At 41.3% G+C, this 22469-nt stretch overlaps 1 protein-coding gene across 2 annotated transcripts; it reads right to left on the bottom strand.

Moving 5' to 3' along the window:
* Positions 1–6: 6 nt before the first annotated feature.
* Positions 7–21018, bottom strand: usp33 (ubiquitin specific peptidase 33). Of its 2 annotated transcripts, XM_051421573.1 has the most exons (24): positions 20845–21017; positions 17236–17334; positions 16747–16800; positions 16573–16635; positions 13300–13449; positions 12796–12904; positions 10823–10892; positions 9248–9361; positions 8867–8945; positions 7094–7538; positions 6835–6975; positions 6559–6674; positions 6045–6217; positions 5862–5932; positions 5745–5778; positions 5571–5616; positions 5276–5456; positions 5012–5138; positions 4668–4837; positions 3216–3297; positions 2955–3063; positions 2220–2322; positions 1518–1586; positions 7–1301 (listed from the first exon to the last, which is right to left on the bottom strand). In XM_051421573.1, exons 2-24 carry the CDS (start codon positions 17317–17319, stop codon positions 1144–1146), a joined length of 2748 nt encoding a protein of 915 aa, XP_051277533.1. In that variant the 5' UTR covers positions 17320–17334; positions 20845–21017; the 3' UTR covers positions 7–1143. The 2 variants fall into 2 exon arrangements, with proteins under 2 accessions (XP_051277533.1, XP_051277623.1); XM_051421663.1 differs by lacking the exon at positions 2220–2322 and having other exon boundaries at positions 1157–1301; positions 20845–21018.
* Positions 21019–22469: the final 1451 nt, after the last annotated feature.

Below are 22469 nucleotides of genomic sequence, written 5' to 3'. Positions count from 1 at the left end.
TCAACATGTTTTCATCAAGTTTTAATAGTGTCAGCCAGCAAAAGTCAGGATGGATCTTACTCAAGTGACATCCATAGGCAAAGAACTTACAGTACAGCTTTGTGTATATACCCTCTTTATCAGCCAACACATGAAGCAACACCATGCCCATACACAAAAATAATGCCTTTTTGATTCATTAGATTGCTGATGACAATGCTGATTAACATACTTGCAATATGCTTTCTGTAGCTGTACAATTTTAGTGAAGACAGATCCTGGATTGTGAATTTATCGTGCACATTTTATGAGCAGCTTTTTTTTTTTTTTCTTGCATTTACATGCAGTTTACATTGTGATGTTAAGACTGGGATCGAGTGTTAAAGCATGCATTCTTAACAGACTCTGCCTGCCACGTATTCTTTCCTACAAAAACAAAAATAATCTGTTGACATCGTATTAAATCACTCCCTTTCTGCGATAAATAACCAAGTGCTGAATCTTGACCAACATACTATCAGTACTGGTACATTCAAATACAAACCAGACATTTTTTGCGTGAGCATGCCAATTTGTACGTCTACAGAACAGTGCAAAACACAAAATTCATTCCTGAGACTAGTCAGTAATTAGTCCCTTCATAACCTTATGATTTTCATCACTTTTAAGTGTCACATTATGCTCTCTCTACCATTCATTGGACAATATTCTCTTACAACAGGAGAGAAAAAAAAAGAAAAATGTGTGATATATCTACAGCAAAATGTATTGTGATTCATCACTATCAGCAACACATGACACATGGACATTACAGTATGTGCTCGTTTGGTCAAGAAAAAAAAAAAAAAAGAAATATGGCATTCAGTGGAATTTTTAGCTGCACATAATTTAAATGCTCGGTTCTGAAAACAACCTGACACATGAATACTACAGTGCTAATAGAAATTTTAAGAGCTCTTTATACAGATTTGTACAACATAACAAACCTCTTCAGACATGTTAATTCCCTCTATCAGCTGTCAAAGGCTGGCATGTAGCAGGTAGAGATGAGGTCCTTTGCTTGAATGCTTTTGAAATAAAAGTCAAGTGCAAAATAAAAAGGCTTTTTTTTTCATTTCTTAAAATGTTTTCCGTTATCTTCTCCCTTCCCCCCAGAGTGCCTGATTAAACGGAGCGCGTCTCCACCTCGATCTTCTCCTCCGACTGCGACGATTCTGCTTCCTGGTGGCTGATGCTCGGCCGAACCGTCACGAGTGGACCGCCGCCGTAGATCGAGTGGAGGAAGTTCCACGTCTCTTCAGAGATCTGCCCCGAGTCAGCTCCTGAGGGGTCGGTGCAAACACACACAATTAAATATCACAATATATCTGCATAGTTCAAGATACTACTACAGTCCAGAAAGAAGGTATTTTATTGATCTACCCTGTATTAAATATAAAAAAATGTTTACAGTTTACTTAAGATTTGAATTTATTCTTTCTACAGCGTTAAAGTAGATAAATAATAATACAATATAATGATAATAATAATAACAGTACCTTGTTTGAGTGTTAAATGGCCGTTCTTGTTTACTGTAATCTTGGAATTATCAATGGGTCCCGGCGGGTCTTTAAGAGGAAGAAAGACAATTAGCTTCTTTTACAGAGACATACTCTCAACCCTAATTGTTTCAAAGAGCAGTGATGTTAAAATGTCAAATGTTTCTGTCACACTATGAAAAGCCACTTGTGCTCCCCACTTGCTACAGAGAGAAAACAAATATTAGAGGAGCAGAAGTCAGAGAAAAAAAGACATTTGCAGCAGTGCCAGATGTAAGTTGTTATAAATAGATATGACAATACAAAGCAAGGGAAGAAAAAAAAATAAAAAAAAGTGCAAGAAAACTGAAATATATTTTGACACTTCATTTTGCTGTAGCAGGAGGGAAACTTGACTCGGGGGACTAAAGCAAAACGCTTTGAAGATAAATCAAAAGAAGAAATGGGACTTCACAGTTTCCTTTGAGCAAGCTTTTGGTAACAAGAAGTGGGATCAGGATGTCCCATTTAAAACAATGTATGTGCCGCCTTCTCTCAACCATATAAATGTATAGACTCAATCATTTTATTCTTAAAGAGAAATTTACATCAAAACAGTCACAGCAGATTTTCTATATCGGATGGTGGAAAACATTCAGCCTTTTAATTAGACATTTAAACAGGCTTTTGGGGGGAGGAAGGGAAAGACTTCTGTCCAATTACCATTGTCTTTTCCTTTGACAAAGCCCTCCCACTCACGAAACCACTGCATGCTGATGCAGTATATGACCACTGGAGACTCCTCCTCCTGGAACGCCTTGTTCAGCTACAGAGCAGAGGGAGGAGGGGGGGAGGAAATGGGGGAGGAGTGAGCAGTAGAGACAAGAGGGAGGAGAAACACAGGAAAAGAAATTAAGTGAGGATGAAAGGATTGAGAGGAGAGGAGATGGAAAACCTAATCAATTCTCTCTGGTAGTTATTCCAATTAGAAGTCAGACTTAACCCCACACTGCACCAATTTCATCTTTCTTGGAAATGACACAATCCCGGTTCCTCTTATTTGACTGAGGCTGTGTCTTTCTCTCTCTCTCTCTCTCTCTCTCTCTCTCTCTCTCTCACACACACACATCTATCTGTCCTTCAGAGCAGCCATTGTGTGAGTGGGCAGACTGAGCGGGCAATAACAGCTGCATCTGTCCCAGTGCATTAATGATAAGGCTTTCATCAGACTCACACCTCTCATCTCCTGCTGGGGTGAAGAGCAGCAACACATGCAGCCTATCAACTGGTTCAATAGACAGGAGAATAAACCTATACACACCCATGAGTACTGGGCTGCACGGAGGCTCACAGACACATAATGCATTATCACTCACACCAAATCATTTCACTGTATCTGGCTTAAAGCTCCTTGCCGCTCGTGGGTCCTGCTGGTAAACATATGGTTCAAAGGCTCACCCTGACGAACATGTCCAGCTCCGACTTGCGCCGTTTCTCCAGTTTTTCTATCTCGATCTGGCACGTGTGGCAAACGTACAGGTGGTTGACAGCTGGTCCCCCTCCGTACCTGCAGGGAGCAGTCCACATTAATTCACACAGATGAAATTAACTCAACAAAAGGTAATGATACCGCAACTGTGAGTACACGGAGTAATGGGAGATCTGAAAATGTGTAAAGCCTCCAGCCGGTCTCTCAGTGGACCGGTCCACCATATGTACCTGCTGTAAAGGTGATCCCACACGTTCTGTGGCAGCATGACTACCAGGTCGTCGATGAATGTTGCTTTGTTTGGTGGCACACCTGATGAAACACGATGAAACACCCGTCAGACATCAACAGCGTAATGTTTTAAAGAGACGACACACCCAATGTACATCTGTTAATAATTAGTGTTGGAAACATTGTGACTGCTATTATGCACAAATCCAGTGTTTCCCCCTTTTTCCCCACCCCCAGTCCGTCTCATTAGAGTAGTTGTGGGGATCAGGACTCTGCAACGAGTCCCAAAATAAATCTGAGGGCTCACAAGATAACTGAAAGGATAAAAAAGAAGAAAAATCTGCACAACAAAATTGTTATTTTTCTCTCTTTTTTTTTTTTTTTTTTTAATAGTTTCACCTCTTCCAGTCTTTACAAAAAACCTTCCAATGAAAAACCAGAGACACTAAAGCTGTAATCTGTGACTGGAAATCACAAGTACATTGCCTCATTTAAGGGTTCCCAGGTCAACAACATTTAGAATCACCTCATTAGAGGACAAATGGCTTTTTTCCTTCAATTAGAGTATTCTTTCCTCGCCCTTGAAGCCAGACTACTCAATCCTACTGTGTTATTATATTTTGTTAATTATTTATATAATACAGCAAAACGTTACTAATTAAAAACTAAAATATATTAGTATCCTGAGTTGATAGGGAAGAATCGATTTGTTGGTGAATAGTAAAATTCTGTCTTCAGATCAGAGACAATTTACTACAGCAGAGAAAGATGTAGCAGTACAGGATAATGAACTGTATTATGAAAAGCAACGCGATATATAGCTATAGTGATAATCATCTGTATTAGTCATTCAATTCACTTTATATTCCAATAATTGAATATGTATTATCTAACATACAGAAAGTGAAAATAAATTGCAACATTTTTGGATTTCCGTTGAAAATCAAACTGGTGCAGCAACACAGTCGAGGTTTCCCCGCACTGATATTATCTCTTCTTACTGCATGTACCTGACGAGCCAGTTATTATGTGCTAGTAGAGGAAACAACCTGTGAGTGCTTATTTACAGATTGAAACACATTTTCTGCTGCCACTGAATCCTAACAGCTTGATCCTAAATGTTCATTGTATCCTACTTAACACTCAATTCCATAATTTCCCGTGCTCTCTGAATAGAGGGTGAATAAAGAGGGCTGAAAAGAAAGCAGCTTGATTGGCACAAACCCTTTTAGAATCCTTCCCTCTTCTCTGCTTGAATGAGAAAGAAGGATCGTCTGCACAAAGAGAAGTAAAACCCCCTTTTGATGTCTGCTATGTTGTGGAGGGAATAAAGCTAAGCAAAAGCTGCGTTAAAGAGACAGAAGAGCGCAGTGCTTGTGCACAGGGGCAAGAAAAAAGGATTCCTGTTCAGGGAGACCTTGACCTCTGAGTGGTTTCAGTAAGACACGTACCTCCATGCAAACACAAGAAGTCGTCGTTGGAAATGGGCCCCGGCTCAGCGAAGGTCTTGAACTTGTTAAGCCACTGCCGGGAGATGTAGAACTGCAGAAGGCTGGGCTCCATCATGTTGAATAAACCAGACACCCTCCTACGTTCTTTCAGTGCATCCTCGTTGCTCTTTCTGCGACAGGAACAGACCACAGATTAATCACTACTGCAACGGGGGTAATCAAAAGTAAGATGTAAGTTATAAATATCAAAGCAACGCGGCGAATATTAAACAGCTACAGGGATGAATGGGCTCTTGTTTACAACTGTCTGAGTGTAAATATTGAAGTCTTGTGTGTTGGCTTACTTATAGAAGAGCACATATGCCTCAGCATTCTGCACACAGGATTCAGACACCTCGGTCACACTTTGGTCATCAAATTCATACCACAGATTGTTCACATCATTCCTGCAGTACGCTATGTAATGGCCACCTGGGATCAGACAGAGAAATGCATTAGAGCAGCAGTCATAAACCTGACAAGTACACGTGAAATTTTTCTACAGGATAATGAATTCAGGACACTGAGTCTCAGTCTGAGCAGAAAGAGGAGTTAATCTGCCCACTCACTGCTGGCAGTTCCATGGTGACAGATGACTGACAGCAGGTCATAGTTGGAGGTCTGGGCGGAGCCGTCTTTGGCCAGGAAAGGCTGCAGGTCCAGGCCCTCGAGCGGGAAGGAGACGTGGGTGCCTATTTTGGTGGAGAACATCAGTTCGTGTCTGAAGCGCTTCAAGTGGATACACAGGATCTGGAGCAGAGGAACGCACATGGAAGATTTATATTAGAAATCCGGTGTGTGAACACATTAGGGATAAAGATTTGGGTGTCTTCATTACATGAAGTACTAGAGTTGACTGTATACCTCTGGCAAACTTTGCATTTTACAAAATTTGACTCCGTTTCGTAATCTAAGAGGAAAAAAGACGAAGAAGATGGGCAATCATTACAGTTCTAGAATATTTTTTTTTCTGTTTTTGTTCATGTGAAATAAATGAGTCCAGTTCAGTATTCAGCAAAGTCAGATTCTGTTACTTACTTCTTGCATTTTTCACAGCTGTACATGTTGTCTCCTAGAATACAACAAACATGATGTTATTAAGACATCAATCAAAATATTTGTGCTGGTAGAACAGATTGACGTCCACTTGCTCACCCTTTAGTTCATCTCTGGCAAAGAAAGCTGCAAGACAGTCTTGTAGCGTAACCACTGGACCCCAGAACCAACTAAGAATAGAAACAAACAGAGCTTTGAATTTCAACAGAAAGAGCAAAAGTATAGAGCCGCTAATGCTCGATGTGAAGAATGAAATAACTATAGTGTACGACTTTTACACACCTCTTGATGTATTCCATGACAAATGCAATCCAGCCCTGCGGTGCATACGCTTCCCCACAGGAGCCGGCTTTAACCAGGGAGGTCTGGTGGGTGGAGGAGTGGAGCTTGGCCAGGTCTTCCTTCCCCGGGATGGGCAACGAGATATCCTGGAAGTTCTCCAGGGTTACAGACACCTAACAGCAACAGGACACACATACAGTTGATTCATCATCTTTGGTCACATTTCAATCCTTTTTACGTGGTTTTATAGAGAACTTGACTCGTTACAGCACAAATATCACAATATGTGACATGACAGTGGCTGTACAACTGCATCAACAGTGTATAGTGACATCAGAGCTACGCACCAAAGTAGATTTTTCTGTAACATTAGATTTTAGGACCTTGAAATGACTTGTGAAACAATGTCCTGTTCTCTAGTGCTCCCCTGTTACGGTCCGTCTCGCCCTCTCAGCAATCCCATTATCTAAAAAAAGAACAACAACAAAAATTGTAGCTAGATGTCCACACTAACCCGATCACAGGTGAGGCACTGAACTGAGCTGACAATGGTTCCATCAAAAACATCTGAGATGACACTGCGGTATTTCTTCTGACGCTTGTTCTTTGGTGGGGAGAATGTGGTCACTGCTGTGGGAAGGCAGAGAGAGAGAGAGAGAGAGAGAAATGTGAGAATAGTGCTTTACAGTATGTCAGCAAAGATAGACACGGCATATAACTACCTTACTAAAAACCACATCTTTTAAAGCTTTGATTCCGGATACGACAGCCTCTGATTATGCAGAAGTACCTTTCTTGTGTGCAGGATTTAGGCTGGGCCAGCCTGAGGCAGCTTTGGGCGGACTGCTGGACATTTTGGGAATGTGTCCCTCCATCTGGACTGGACTCTGTGGTCTTGTGTTGTTGGACATTTGGATGTCTGGGAAGGAATCTGGCGAAGAGCAGGCCAAACATTAGAGAGTTTCAGTTCCATAAATGTGATGCTGCATATGTAATTAGTGCTAATATGTGATCAAGTTTGTGGAAAACTTCTTCTCCTCCATAATTACCTGATGTTCTGCCTTGAACCTTGATGGCTCCCTGGCTGCTGATAATGGGCGTGGTTTCAGTGGTGGTGTCAACATCTTTGTCCATGTCGACTCCAGTGCTTCCACCCATAACACCATTAACTCCAGAGCGGTAAAAGTCATTAATCATGTTCTTCTCCTTCTGCCACTCTCTGTTGGCCTGGATCTCGTCTTGCTCAGGAATCATCATCTCGGCCTCGTTGGTGTCGTTTATCAGCACGTTCCCGCCCTGCACCTCATTATCGGCCCGCTCGCTGCTGCCGCAGGACTCGCAGGACTGGAAGTCGTTGTCCGACTGACTGTGGTTGTCCTCCTCGGGGCTGTCGTCCACGGTGATGCCGTTGGACTGGTCGTAGGGCTCGGGCACCAGCTCCTTCAGCTCCTCGTGGAGTTGATCCATCAAACAGCGCAGAAACTCCTGGGAATCCTGGAGGCCCAGTGGGGATCATCACAAGAAATGTTAGTTGAGGTAGCAAATTAGTTCTAGCTGGGAGGATTTTAGAGTTTTTTTGCCGCTATTTTGGTCACAGGAGTCTGTGATAGAACTGTTAATTTATTCTCCCTGAAAGAACATAACGCAGCACTAATTCTTCCTAAATATAATCGAGCCTGACAGACACAGCAAAGCTTTCACAAAGCTAATTTTTGTCCAATTTACAAACAACAACCACTTTACCTCCTTGTTTATCTCAATTCTGCATCACAAAATCCGAAACCAAATGCTCATGAATGTGTAATCAAACTTAATGAGCCTCAGACATCCAATCTCCCTCTCAAGCCAGATGAACTCTCCTCTCCCAGGACCTGAAATGTTAACTTCATTCATAGCAATGCTAATTCCAAGGCTGTGCGGCCCAGCATGGCGTGACAAATGAATATTCCTCAGCTAACTCCTCTGAACAAACACTGGCAAGCCAAGAGGAAACAGCCCCTTTTATCATTTCACCATTCAGGCTTATGAAATCCTCTATTTACAGACACCGGACAAAGACAAGACGTGCTCCAGTAAAACGAGCTTTGAAATCCTTTATATCTATAACACGTAAATCTTTTCTTTCAAGCACCACCTGGAATTAAATCAAGCAATCTACCTTAAGGTTTAAAGTGTGCATTTGTGTGTGAATGAAAGTCAGAAGCTCTGAGTTCGTAATTGTAAGGCAGAGGATTCAGTTTATCTGGCTGAGTGATTTGAGCTGGAGCTAATGTAATTTCTATAAAGGAATGAGCACGCAGGGATATGGAGTGGAAGAGAAAAAGGAGAGAGTGTAAAAGATCTGGGACAACTTTATAGCCTGGGCTATAATAATCACAGCTCAGCACAAATTTGTTCTCAAAGGAAAAAGTTTAGTGACAGACATTTTTGAGTTACATGCTAGACCTATTCCTGTATATCAGTCGTTTATTAGAAAAAGCAGAGAAAATGCATTACCCACACATCTTTAAACACATTCTGAGACACCCACGCATCACTACAAACATGATAATATTCCACTAACTGTATAATCAATTCAGACCTTAATCCGTGTTTTATATTCATATTTACTCATTTGCAAACCAAAGTGGTAAGCGCAAGAAAATCCACCCGTTTAAGTCACAACAGCAGATTACTTTTCAACATATAATCAAAACAAAGTCGCAAACATACTGCAGAATAGGACTCCAACTGTGAAGAGAGCCTCTGTATTTTATTTATATAACAAATGTGTGCACATGCACTTAAGTTGCACATTTATTTCACCATCTGCAATGACCCACCTGCTGAGAATATCCTCTAAACATGGGGTTTATGGCTTTGATCCCCTGGAACAAGTTGGTTGGGACCACGTAGGAGGGTCTGCAAAAGTCACAAAATACAGCCATGCTTAACAAGTGTAATAAACAATATCACAATAAAGTCTGAAGTAGAGGTTGAAATGAAGACTAGCTGCTACAGAAATGTGACTCCGGTTTGGCTCTGGATGGAGTTAAACAGCAAGGTTACAGTACTGTCAACTGTGGAGTCTAAACATGGGAAAGCAATTAAAGTGACCACTGAATTATGAAATCAACTGTGGCTTGTGGGTAAGCACGTAGGCTCTGTCGAGTAAAAGAAGGAATTATCCAAACAAAATTTAAAAAAAAGTGACAAACATCTACCTGTTTTTGTGCCACAGGTCTGACACTAGTTTCTGGTAGCTTTTGCAGAGTGCAGGCTTCTTGTCCGTCCTCACCATGCCACCGCATTCAAGAAAGAACTGTGTCAAGGGCGGGCTGCGGTGGAAAGATGGATAAATATATGATAAGTGGGCACCCAATGAGCTTTTAATGACTGTTTGTCCCTTAACATTGATTACTATGAGTAAAAAGCTTCCAATGCAAAATCCTCAGTAAGTCCAAGAGAAGCAGATATAATTCAGAGAACTAGTAGATAATAATGTTATGTTAATAATGTTATTATAAGCTGTTCTGTTTCCAGATGACTGTTTAAGATCTGCAAATCCTCTCAGGTTTAGTATGTTTTTGCCATTATATTCACAAAGGTCACACACAGCAGAAGATTACAAACAGCGACGTAAATCCAGAGAGGTTTACTACATAATGCTGTCTTCTGCCTGTATTTTTTATTCATTACAGTCATATTTCACCCGTAGAGTAACATCCCAAATTCCCAGAGGTACTAAAAAAACTCCACATGCAGCTAAAAGTTGAAGGACATCGGAAAAAAAATGGGAAAGAAAAAAAAAAAAAAAAAGCTGAGGGGATTTTCATTTGACGGCTACAGAGTAGACAGGAATTTGCAAGAAAGAGACAAACTACAGAATGAATAAGGCATGGAGCGTTCCCTTCCCTTGGCAGGAGAAAAGTCCTTCGAACTGAATAATGACCCGACAGTGACTGAAAGAACCGACGCTCACACAAACAGACATCAAAAGAAAGTTTCATGAAAAAGGTCCCTCCTTCCGCAGCTGCGTGACTCAGTTTCTCCTATTTTTGGAAATGTGATTTAGATTGCAAATTTTGACCCACATCTTCTCCCATTTTGACTTGTATCCAGACTAGGCATCATCGGTTTAATTTTTAAATGCACCAGCCCCCGGGTAGATAGTATTACATAGGAGGAAGAGGTTTGTTGTGCTTTGCCGTTCCATGAAAAATAAAATAAAAAAGTAAGATGTACAAAGTAACACAGCCTCGAGCTCTGCAGTGTTGCCCCAATTTAAGTGACCACACCAACGATTCAATCATAAAGAATGAATCAAAAGGACTGGCAATTCAATAAACAATAAAAAAAAAAAAAAAGAAGAAATGCAGCACACTGGGAGAGGAACAGTAAAGGGAGACACATAAAAAAGACATAGTGGGAAAAGAAAGGGAACAGAAGAGGAGAAGGGGACAGAAGAGATTGGGAAAGAGTTGGTGTTCATTTGTAACAGAAGACCCTACAGGGAACTACAAAAGGCCATTTCTGCCATCTCAAATGGTGCACTGCAGCAATTTTCACTCAGCCGTCAGTCTCCTAAATGAGCATAGCCATGGTCCTTTTTTCGGTCAACAAGAGCCAGGCAGGCAGCGACTGCAACCGCAAACGCCTGCTGTAAAACTAAGCGAGCTGAAAGTGTGAGAGGTGAGAGAAAAGTAACACGAAGAAATGAGCAAAAGAGCGCGAAGGCGATGGGTGGGACAGACGGGGGGGTAGATGCGGGGACAGAAGGAGGTTAGGAGAGGTCTCACCAGTTGGACAGGGCCTGGAGAGCGGCGTTCATGTAGCAGGTGTTGCCTATGTTCTTCAGCCCTGTCAGGCCTGAGGGAGACAGAAACACACCGGGGAAATTAAAACTAGCAACTCATAAAAAATGCTTGTGAATTTTGATGGCAGCCGGAAAAGCTTCTACATTGTTAAGGAGACCCATTCCATTTCTAACATTAATATTTTACAGCGGGAGTAGAAAAAGTTAAGTAAATAAAATGTTATTTTCTGACTACAGCAGAGGTAGCTGATTCATTTTATACAAGGGTTTTAAAAGTCTGGCATTGAGGGCTTCCCCCCAGACAAAATAAACACCCCCCCACCGACCCCTAAACCCCAGACAAAACGATTAATATTAATGGGTTGTGTCACTCCTTCTTTTAGTCTTTGTCTTACTTGTATTTGGGGTATAATCATGCTCAAGTTTTGTAACTACAGTTGCCATAATACTTAGGGGGGATGTGAACACAAAGTATAATGTTGACATTGATTCAGCAAGATATGCTGTTGGCTCCAAGTTTTTTAGCCAATATTTGTTCACATTTTTGGAAGTTGGCACCATAAAAGCACGCTGAATAAGCCATCGTAAAAAGGTGAAGGTATAAAGAGTTATAGGAGCTTTTTCCCTCTGATTTCCAAGTAGATTTATTAAATCCTTTTTATATCGGACATTGGTGGTAATGACATCCTCTGAAAGCGTCACATCAAATCCAATAATATGTGTATCATATCTGTGTGTTCAGACTGGCCTGTGTCATGACTCAGCAAATTGCAGCAATCAGGTTAAAGAAGCTTAACTGCCTCCATGTTGACTGTGGTGATAAGTGGGTCAAATCAGCCAAAGTACAATAACTAACTTCCTGTTGTTTTTAACAACAGCATGCATCTGTCCCTGTCACCTCAGGAAGTATCTTTGCTTCATGTCTCTCCCTCTGCACCCCACCAACAACAACAACTCCTCCCCGGGGAGGTCAAAAAGGCGCCTCGCGGTATAAAAACCTCTGATGTTATGTGACCAGCTTTACTCTTCAAAGGACATTAGTCTTACAAAGCTTGTTTACTCCAACTCCTGATCATATGATCTGTATGTGTGACAGTGCCTGGTGCCAATGCCTGGGCTGCACCACATGAGGCTTAACATATGCCATTCGGTGGAGGGTGTGTGTGTGTCTCAAAGCACTGAGTGAAACTATTATTTGCATTGGTGGCTCCAGTGGGACTGCAGCACTCAACGCTGATGTGTTAGCGCTACGCTCACCCCACTGAGCCTGACAGTGGCCTTCTGTTGCCTTTAGCTTTTGCAATGTGTCTGGCACCGTTAGTGGTAATCGGCCCTTTCCAGCACATACGTATAACTGTTACAGAGTCACAGTTGTGCAAAAATGGTTGGTTAGTTTGTTTTGATAGTTGCTATACTCTCTGTGGTGTGTACAACTTTTAACAGAAGACTTGAGGCAGAGTGAGGCAACGTATCAGCTGGTGTTCGTCAGCCCTCGTACTTTGAAGTCTGGGTCTTTAAAAACACTTGTCTGGCCATTTACTGCTCTTATTAATTCAAATTCACAGGTTAAAATTCAAGCAGTGCTTTGAACTAAAGAAATTGCTGATTACTGAGCGCCTGTGTTAGAGGTTTAACCTCAAATCATCCACATAATGTTCTTTTTTTTTTGTCATACTTGGATTAACAGCTGATAAAAGTTAATTAAATTTTAGTCACCTCACTGACTTCAAAAATATTTTTTTTATTATTTTTTAATATTGAAACGTGTGTCTACTGCAGGCGCACTGTGACTGTAGATTAGGCAATTCTTCATGACTGCATTCAGGTTTGTTTCCCAACGTGTTGACCTTGTAGCTGATATTTGTGGGAACAACCAGTATCGCCTGTACTGTAACAAACAGTGTTACTAGTGATGGATTATAATTATTTGTGTCACTCATTTTGTGGTAAGCTGACCTCTGGCACGCAGTTCATCCTCTTCCTCTGTCTCCATGTCCAGGTCTTCACAGCCTCCATTAGGGGGCACTCTCAGAGAGGTTGGGCTCTCAGGGGCCCTGCTGTTATCCTGAAACAACAGCACAACATACACAGAACTCATCATAAAACTCTTATCTAGTAAATGAATAACAGTGCATAACTTGACAGTTCAACCATCACTCAGGATACAATGGTGGAAAATGTTATCGTACAGTATTACAGGAGAGCACGTAGTTGTGTAAGTATGCGATAATGCTGTAAACATGCAATATAAACCAGTGTATTCATACACACTTGCACAAAGACAACTGTAATACTGCATTTGATCTATACTCAGGAATTTGAACTTCTTCTTCACTTGCAGTTGTTCAATATTAAACCTGCTTTATGACTGTTCAAATGAAAAAAAAGCATGGCTGTAAACCAACAATAAAACATGATGACAAACGTTGGTGTGTGGGAAGGGGGGGGGCTGGCTCTTACCTGGCCAGCATTCTGCGGAGAGGGAAGGGGTTTGCTGTTGGCGTGGGGAGAGTGAGGACCTAGTTTGCGCTCCAGGAAAACCTCCTTGCCGCAGGCGTAGCACCACACTCGAAGCGTGGTCAGGTTCACTGTAAGGTTGTGCCTCGTCTCCTGCGCACAAAGTTGTTACAGAAAAACAGGTTTTGTGAACAGGGCATATCGGACTGTGAAAACAAAGTGAAACAAGAAGTTAATGTTTTTCCGGGAGCAGCTGATAAAGCACATTCTTATCTTATCTTCAAGATGCTTCTTAATCTAGCCATCAACATCTTGTTAGACAATAAACTTAGGTTGCTTTTGCTTTTATATAACAAACATAGGTGTGCTTGCTGGCCGGCCTGATACTGAACAAAATGTTTTCAGCCCAAATAAGGTAATGTCAGATCCTGCCACTTTCTATTAATAACAACAATCCATTACTGCGGTCTAGTGTATCACTGACAAAATGAAAATGTATGCTATACAAGGTCAGCGTTATTGATGACTATTGATTTAGTAATTTACAAGAAATATGTACAGAAAACTAAAACCCCACCTGCAATCAAATCAGATACAGGGCCAACTAAAACTGAGTAGTAGTAACATTTTACTTTGATTTGTACTTTTTTAACTATTGCAGCTCATTTTAGGTCAAATTTGTCACCTACAATCATGTAAACAGGGTATAAGGGCTGCAGTTAACAAATATTTTATTGAACAATAATAATAATTTAATAATTAATAATAATCACTGTCAATTAACCGGTTGAATATTGTGAAAAATGGCCACTCAAATCTCCTATCTTACAGTTTCAAATTGCTTGTTTTGTTTGATTAAAAGTCCAAAACCCAAAAGACACTCAGTTTATCATCACAAGACAAAGAAAAGCTACAAATCCTCACAGTTTAGAAGCTATCAATGTTTTTATTTTACTTTTTATTTAAAATGTATATTCCCAAGAAGCTGGCATTTAACACTAGCACCCACTTACTCCCCTTCTATGATATTTCTTGCAGGTAAAACCAAATCAGCCTCCTAACCCTCCCACATATGAAGACCCAGTACACTGCTTTTAACATTTTGTTATCAAGATGTTGGAGACTAGTTTCCAAGCTGAGTGTCTCAGGTTACAGGTTCAGGTAGAGGCAGAAGAGGGTTGCAGCGGGGCCGATTTTTGCTGCTGTGGAAACAAGGCAAGAGTTGCGCTGACCCACTGCTGCTCTGACAAACACCAGCAGCCTGGCAGGTCGACAGGAGACTGAACGTGAGCAGCAGCCGACCAGCAGACCCTGCATTATTCATCAGGGCTGCATTAGCCTTCGCACAGCGGGGCAGAGCAGAGCTGGCAGAGGGGACACACCAGACTGAGCACAGCCATGAAACTCCCTAGCTTAAATAATTTATGAAGGAAAGTATACAGGTAGGGCATTAATAACAAGCTGGATTTATAGAGCTTACCAGCCCACATAATGTTTTGTATTACAATTGAACTGTTTTGTAGCATTTATATTGCTCACTTGTTTTATTAATTTACTTCTGGTCTGCTCAAGTATTCAATTTAATATCTTAAAAAACAAATCTTTAGAGCTCCTTCTACACACACTCACACACAGAATAATACATACCAAACCAAGGTGATGTAAAAACCTGCCCGAGCATGTCAGCAACTCATATTATGCTCACACATACAAAATAAACACAACACAAAATTTTAGGATATTGCAGCACCAGCTAAGATTCAACATCTGCTTCAGTGTGTGATCTTCTGATTCAGAAGCAAGTAGTCTCTGTTTTTGTCTGCAAAATTACACCCCAGGCTCCTCTCTAGCCTCTAGGGTTAGGGAATAAGAAATATATTATTCTTCTCAGGGTGAATATGTCAGTGGATTTAGTATTTAAGCTGGGGAGTTGCATGGCCAGATTCAGAAGAAAATGCTCAAGAACTGACTGACAAATCTGGTATTTTTAGAGGAATACTTGTAGCTCAAAAGCAACTGTAGGGCTGTGGCCACTTTCCAAAACTTTATCTGAAATACGAAGAAGGATTTCTTTAAAGTTTACCACCGGCTGAATTAGCTTCAGAAGTCCTCTCTGGTGCATAATGATGTTTGAAATACGATCTACATGTAAATACTAATTATGTTTTCCCATTTGGTTATCAAAAGTACAAACACAAGTAGAGCTTCAACTTCTATAATTAGTTTATCTAGCTGCAACTTCTAACTCAACACCAAACAGTCTCTCTTATTTACCCGCAGTATAGTTTGACTGGCCCCTCATCCCCGTGCACTACTGAATCTGATCTGATCTGACAGCAGTCGTTCTCACTGCATAGTCAAGAGATTAAAATCCCTCCTCTCAGGGCCTCCGAAGCACTAATTAAGCATGGCCTTCATTCTCACAAGATTTAAAGATGGCTCCGGCTGAAAAAACACAAAAGGCGGCTGGCGAGCGGGACAGACAGATGTTCTGGATACGCGGACAGATATCAAATTCACTGGTGATGTCATTTAAAATCAATCAGGCTAGTATTACGTTTCTTTGCCAGCATGCTCCGTATTGAAAAGTGTTTCATCTGGATGGAGGGCCCTCTACTTCTGAAGAGGTTTGCACTTCAACGGGCCCTTTCTGGACAATGGTTTGAGCAGCCATGCGGATACTAATGGGCAAACTCCTTCTCGCTTTCTATGCCTGGCGTGCTGCAAGAAAAGCATTAGTCAACACTGGGAACACCAGAGGCTGAGTAAAGCTTCGGAGCAGCCAGGAGGGGCAGATACTGTAACCATGGAACTGACAGTACCACTGAATCTCCCCCACTTCCCAGAGGAATGGCAATTAATAATGGATGATCCACTGCTGAAATTGCACTGAATGTGGAGGTGTAGGCAGACAGAGCTGGCGAGATGGTTTTTAAAAATTTGTGCACTTCAGAAACTAAAAGATGCCGACACTGGCTCTTCGATCATGGAGAGAATTTTTAAAATAAAGCAGAGCAGGAGGCAGTTTTATTCCAAGTCTCTTGAGATTCTGAAGTGATATTCCTGTCCTGTCCTGTCCTGTCCTGTCCTGTCCACCCCTGCCTCCTCTGCTTCTCTACTGACTCCACCACTCCTCTTTTGGTTACATGTTTTTTTAATTCAACATCACAGTCGAGAATATAAGAATCCCTCCCTCCTAGTCACATCCCTTCCTCTCTGCACTGATTAATACCCCCCCCGCGCTGCAAGGCATCAGAAATGTTGGAGGTCTCTCACCTGCGAGTGCACAGTGCTGTGGTCAGTGTGAGATTCTCCACAGCCTACATACGCACAGCCATTCTGGAGAGAAACATATGACACAAGAAGTGTTTCCGGGGATGTTATCAGGATGTTATCTTTCAAACCATCAAAAAACACTTCGTTTTTTTCCCCTGGTGAGCATCGTCTTACCTCCAAGCACGCCCACAAATTTGGTCCTCCAACTTTACAGTCCTGGCACTGGCCCTAGAAAAGTGTTAAGACACTCTTAGAGTTAGAGTTACACAAAATCAGCAAGTCAGCAGCAAAGTCTGAAAGCACAGACAGAATCATTAGGCTTTGCATTGAGACTTGGTAAACTGGATTTCTGCAAGATTTTAAGAACCTTTTTTAATACCACATTTAGAAAGCAACTGAATACCTGTTTCACTGCCAAAATATGATAATAAATATTAATTATTAACTGATGAAAGTGTTTGCCAAAACTGACTCTGACTCATTATGAGTCGATTGACTGTCTTGTTTGCTACAGATCTGATGGTGCTGCAGAAACTCCATCACAACAATCCCTCTTTTAGTTTATATGTGTTTAACTTCTCCAGACGACCCACCATTTTATAAAGAAGAGTGATAAGTTATGAGCAGGGGCGGGGGACAAGGTCATGATGGAGGGTCACTCACATGGGATTTCTGAATGAGCTCCTCCTTGGTGATCTCCCCCACACAGTCCAGGTGGGGGCAGTCACAGCTGGACGCTGGCGGCATTACTCACCCACAGGTCTGAGGAGACAGAGAGAGAGAGAGAGAGAGAGAGGAAGAGATGGAGGACAAAACATAACCTTCAGTACACAACTTAGATGTTAAGTCAGGTGACTGCTTGATTTCCTATTAATACAACAACCGCAGGAGTTCTTGTTATAGAAGAATGTTTATCGACCCCACAACTGATATATGATCGAGTAATAGGAGATTTATCCAAAGAACAGCGCAGAGGAGAAGTAAAACAGAAACTGTAATGTAACCAGAGTCTTCGCCACACAGCATAAATTTTTCCATGCCTGCATGACTGACAAATTCCTCTTATTATCAACCACTGACACACCAAGCAAGCACAGCTGTCAACAGCTCATGTGTAACAAGCGGTGTCTGTGTCCGTCGCCATAAGTGGTTTGAGTGCTGACGATGCACAAAAACTATTGGATTTATGACCAAGTTAGAACAAATCTTCTGCAAACACTACCAACAATTACTCATTTCTATCACCAATGCTCAACCAGTGAGACGAGCTTTGCTAATGTGCAAACACGGGCCATGTGCATTATCACCGCCTCTGACAGCAGCATTCAAATTGATGAAGCCTCTGCAGCAGGGAGGGGACCTGTAGCTGCTGAGGCAACACAGAAAAAGGAGCCCATGTCACAGAGGGTGAAGGAGGAATGAAGTGAGTGACAGTGAGTGTGTTGACGTGTGCAAAGTTGTGGTAAAGTTGTGCTTGTAAACATCACATCCTAGTTTCAGAAACCTGGATAAGCCTGTGTGCGCAGGAGGTCGATAGGTCAGATAGAAACTGAATGTAAAGACCTCACCGTCTGCCATGTGTATGTGCATCATCAACAAAGTTACATTATAGTTACTCAGCTGACTTAAAATCGGCATTATAAACTATGTGTTCAACACTCGGTCAGTAGAGATGAGTGGCAGAGATTTGGAGTTTGAATCGAAGGCATAAAACCACAAAACTAATGTTCCCATTAGCTCTGACTAGAAGCCCATTTCATACTTTAATATGCAGAAAAAATGGAGTTCAATTTCCTCTTTCGGTCCAGAAAACCCCGTCTGTGGAGCAGTACCAAGCACTATACAAGCACAATACACTCTTTCAGGCAACTCAGTTATTCTCCTACCATTTAAAAATGCAATTACGTGCACCCCAACTGAACCCCGGTCTTTGCAGTGACGGACAACAGCTTTACTCTCGTTCTTATTACAATTCTGATAACACCTCCCAAGCCTTGCATCAGATTACTGGGTGCTGCATTTGAAGTGTAGTTTTTATTCAGCACAAATGTTCCTGTCATAAATTACTTTATATCTTTTATGATGGACTTTTTTTTTTGCTGTCGCTCTGTTTTCCAGTGTGTGTATGAAAAGATGAAGACTGGCAGCTACCCAACAAGAAGCAGAAGCCCTGTACAGTGGGATGACAGGAAACCACTGCAGGCTTCTATTATCAGGGTTTTTTTTTTTTTTTTTTTTTTTGAGAAAGGCCGCACCCATCTCCTCCACAAATGGACACACAGCTCAAAGAACCGCCTCAGATAGCCCTTAAGGGAGCAGGGGATCCGCTTGTAAGAGGGGGAAAGGGGGTTACGTGTGGTCTGTCTATTAAGAGTACTGTATGTGTAAGTACTGTTGCGTCATTAAAACAAACCGCTGTCTGGGTGTGAGCAGAAATCATTTCTCTTAAGTGAGTTACACAAACATGGTTTGGTCAACGGTTTTATGACACATCCCCTGAAAAGGCTAGGTTAAAATGTATAATAATATATTAATAAAGCTATAAAAACTTAATTCCAGGAGTCACTACAGCTGTTAATATTTAACTCTGTATCTATACCATCCTGTGTAATAACAGTCCTTCCTAGACTTCCTCGAGCTGAAAAGGCCTATGTCTTAATGTTAATATGTCTGTCACCCACAAGACACCACATCATTGAATGTGTGACCACATTGCTTTCGGCAAGGCCATAAAGTGAGGGCCTTGTAGGAGGCTGCACGCTTACATCTGGGGCTTTCGAAGAGTGTGCAAGTGTCAAGGGTATGATGACAGCAGAGCCCAGCGCACAGCTCTCTAATGTGCTGCACATGATTCAGCACATTTGAACCATGGTTAAAAAAAAAAAAACTCATTATACCTAAACTGGACAGCTTTGGTTTGTCAACAAACATATAAGAGAGCCGCGAGGAGGAAGAGCACACGAGACCTCACACCACCTGATATTTAGTGTGTTTATGGTTAATGTGATAATTTGTGTTGACTCAGGGATCCACACGTTTGATTGCAGACACAAAACACTGATATTAATCCGCACACACACACACACACACACCTTGTATCCTAAAAGCAGGTCAAGTGGGAGACCAGCATTAAACGCAGGAAGAAGCTCAGTTAAGTTCATGTTCAGTCTTGTACAAGTCCGTCTGCCTGTTTCCTCACCTAATCAAAGCTATCAATGAGTCTATTTAATAAACTTCTTTGTGTTTCATGCGTACAGTAAATCCAAAACAAACTGATAAGGGACAAGGTCAACTGCGGTTATATTTGTGTTACAGGTTTCTTTTAATTGCCCTGAACTTTGGAAGCAACCGTTCAAAAGGTCAAATGAACAAATCCTCCACTAGTAAACACACTAACTAACAGTACACACCAATAAAAATCACTGTCAAAGCCTCTGGCGATGAAGAGAAAATATCCATCCCCAAAACTCATCCTCAACTCCAACACAGTCTTCACAGCCACCATCAGCAGCGTGCAGGAGCTTTTAATCCTGCACAAAGAGGAGGTGCAGGCAGGGTGGGGAGGTGCAGGCAGGGTGGGGAGGTGCAGGCAGGGTGGGGAGGTGCAGGCAGGGTGGGGCGTTGACCCAAAACCAGGCGGTGCACATGAAACCGATTTTATTTTATTTGGTGGCAGTTTCCGTGTTAATAGTAAATAGTATAAATAGTAAACATCAACACCTAATAGCACAGTTTAAAAAACCTCCACTAAAGGAGTGACATCAGCCATGATGTTAACGTTACCTGGCGGCTAATGTTAGCTGAGCGACGTTTTAATTAAAGTAAACTGGTAAAAAAAAAAACTGGTATAAACTGGTAGATATTATAGCTATGTGGGAGATAAAGACAGTGTATGATGAGTGAGGCTGTGGCCTTGTCCACTTGTCCACTGCTCCGGTTGAGCTGTCAAACCCTGGCGAGGCGTTGACAGCGTCACAGGCTGACTGGCCAACCTTTCGCTTCTTTAGCATTAGCCTGTTGTCAATAAGTGGCCGTCGCATTAACGTCTGGCTTCACAGGTTCGCCCTGACACTGGGAACACCGTCAAAGGGAAGCGGTGGATTCGTGCGGCCACGTTTGATACCGCTCAGAGTTACGATGCGCGTCGCTGTTCATAACCATCTCGCTTGTAGCAGGCTAGCTAACGTTAGCCAGCTAGCGCTCCCCGCTGTATCACCGACGACCCCAGAGTCGGTCGGTCGGTCGGTGGGCAGCCGAAGCCTCGATCCTTACCTGCGCGACGAGAAAGACAGAACCGACGTTCCTCAAACAGATCCGGTTGTAACTGATGTGTGAAGTCAGACTCGGTCTGCGTTTGGAGACATTATTTTCAGAGTGTAATCCTCCACATTAACGGCTCCTGTCCCTCAGCGTGGTTGCTAACGTTACAGCTGACTCCGCCCCTTTTCCGGTTTAAAAAAAAAAAAACATATAAACCCTCCCCATCCTAGAAACAAATAAAAAATAAACCCTCCCCATCCTAGAAAAAATAAATAAACCCTCCCCATCCTAAAAAAAAATTAAAAATAAACCCTCCCCATCCTAGAAAATAATATATAAACCCTCCCCATCCTAGAAACAAATAAACAAACCCTCCCCATCCTAGAAACAAATAAATAAACCCTCCCCATCCTAGAAAAAAATAAATAAATAAACCCTCCCCATCCTAGAAACAAATAAATAAACCCTCCCCCATCCTAGAAACAAATAAATAAACCCTCCCCATCCTAAAAAAAAATAAACAAACCCTCCCCATCCTAGAAAAAAATAAATAAACCCTCCCCATCCTAAAAAAATAAAAAATAAACCCTCCCCATCCTAAAAAAAATAAAAAATAAACCCTCCCCATCCTAAAAAAACCTAAATAAACCCTCCCCATCCTAAAAAAAATAAAAAATAAACCCTCCCCATCCTAGAACAAAATAAATAAACCCTCCCCATCCTAAAAAAAATAAAAAATAAACCCTCCCCATCCTAGAAAATAATATATAAACCCTCCCCATCCTAAAAAAAAAAAAAAAAAAAACCCTCCCCATCCTAAAAAAAATAAATAAACCCTCCCCATCCTAAAAAAATAATATAAAACCCCCCTCCTCAAAAAATAAATAAACCCTTCCCATCCTACTGTAAACAGCACGTTTAAGTGTCAGCTTTATGCTCTTTATACTGTAAATTAAATTATATTTATATATTATAACAATGAGTAATGTTAGTATTAATATGTATTATAAATGTTGTCACCGATTCCAATTATAAAAGCTAATGTGGGACATTATTTATAGCAGATATATGTGATGTTACTAAATAAATAGTGACTGTGATGATATTGTCTATTAGCTTTTATTTTTCTGATGTTAATGACAACTGGGCTGGAAAAGAGTGAAAAGAGGGTCACCTGGTGATGGAAATAGTGAGGGCAGTATACAGTAAACCCCTCCCTAGCGCCATCCAGCGTCTTAGTTTTATTTGTTTTGCACATTTTATAGAATATGTAATACACATGGCAGTGATAGGTAATGGTTTAAAGTGCAGGGAGAACCCAGCTGGGCTTGTTTGAAGCCTCCAGCTAAAGTTAAAATGTCACAATATTAAGAACACAGAACACAGAAAATAGTATGACTAGATTAAAAGTAAGACAAATTATATAACATAATATAATAGTAATAGCAATAATAACAATAATGTAAGCAGTATAACATTCCCTCTACCGAAACCATTTACTGTATTCAAAAGTATTTTGACATGCTTATTTGTAAGTTGACAGGAGGAAATAATAAATTCATAATAATACTACTTTTAAGAAATAAATAATACTTGATGTCAAAAATGACAATAACAAAGTAATGGTAAAGGTCAAT

This window comes from Dicentrarchus labrax, unplaced genomic scaffold (genome assembly GCF_905237075.1).
Source record: "Dicentrarchus labrax unplaced genomic scaffold, dlabrax2021, whole genome shotgun sequence".
In the NCBI taxonomy this organism is placed as follows: Eukaryota; Metazoa; Chordata; class Actinopteri; family Moronidae; genus Dicentrarchus; species Dicentrarchus labrax.
Note: the sequence above shows the minus strand (reverse complement) of the source record. Positions and strands in the feature narration are given on the sequence as shown.

Bases quoted from the DNA above. Each gene is read 5' to 3' on its own strand.
- usp33 (XM_051421573.1), bottom strand. From the start codon at position 17,319: ATGCCGCCAGCGTCCAGCTGTGACTGCCCCCACCTGGACTGTGTGGGG. The intron at 16,636-16,746 runs GTAAGACGATGC...GTTTCTCTCCAG, and splicing joins ATTTGTGGGCGTGCTTGGAG to AATGGCTGTGCGTATGTAGG. The intron at 6,218-6,558 runs GTTAGTGTGGAC...TGTTGCTGTTAG, and splicing joins AGTGCCTCACCTGTGATCGG to GTGTCTGTAACCCTGGAGAA.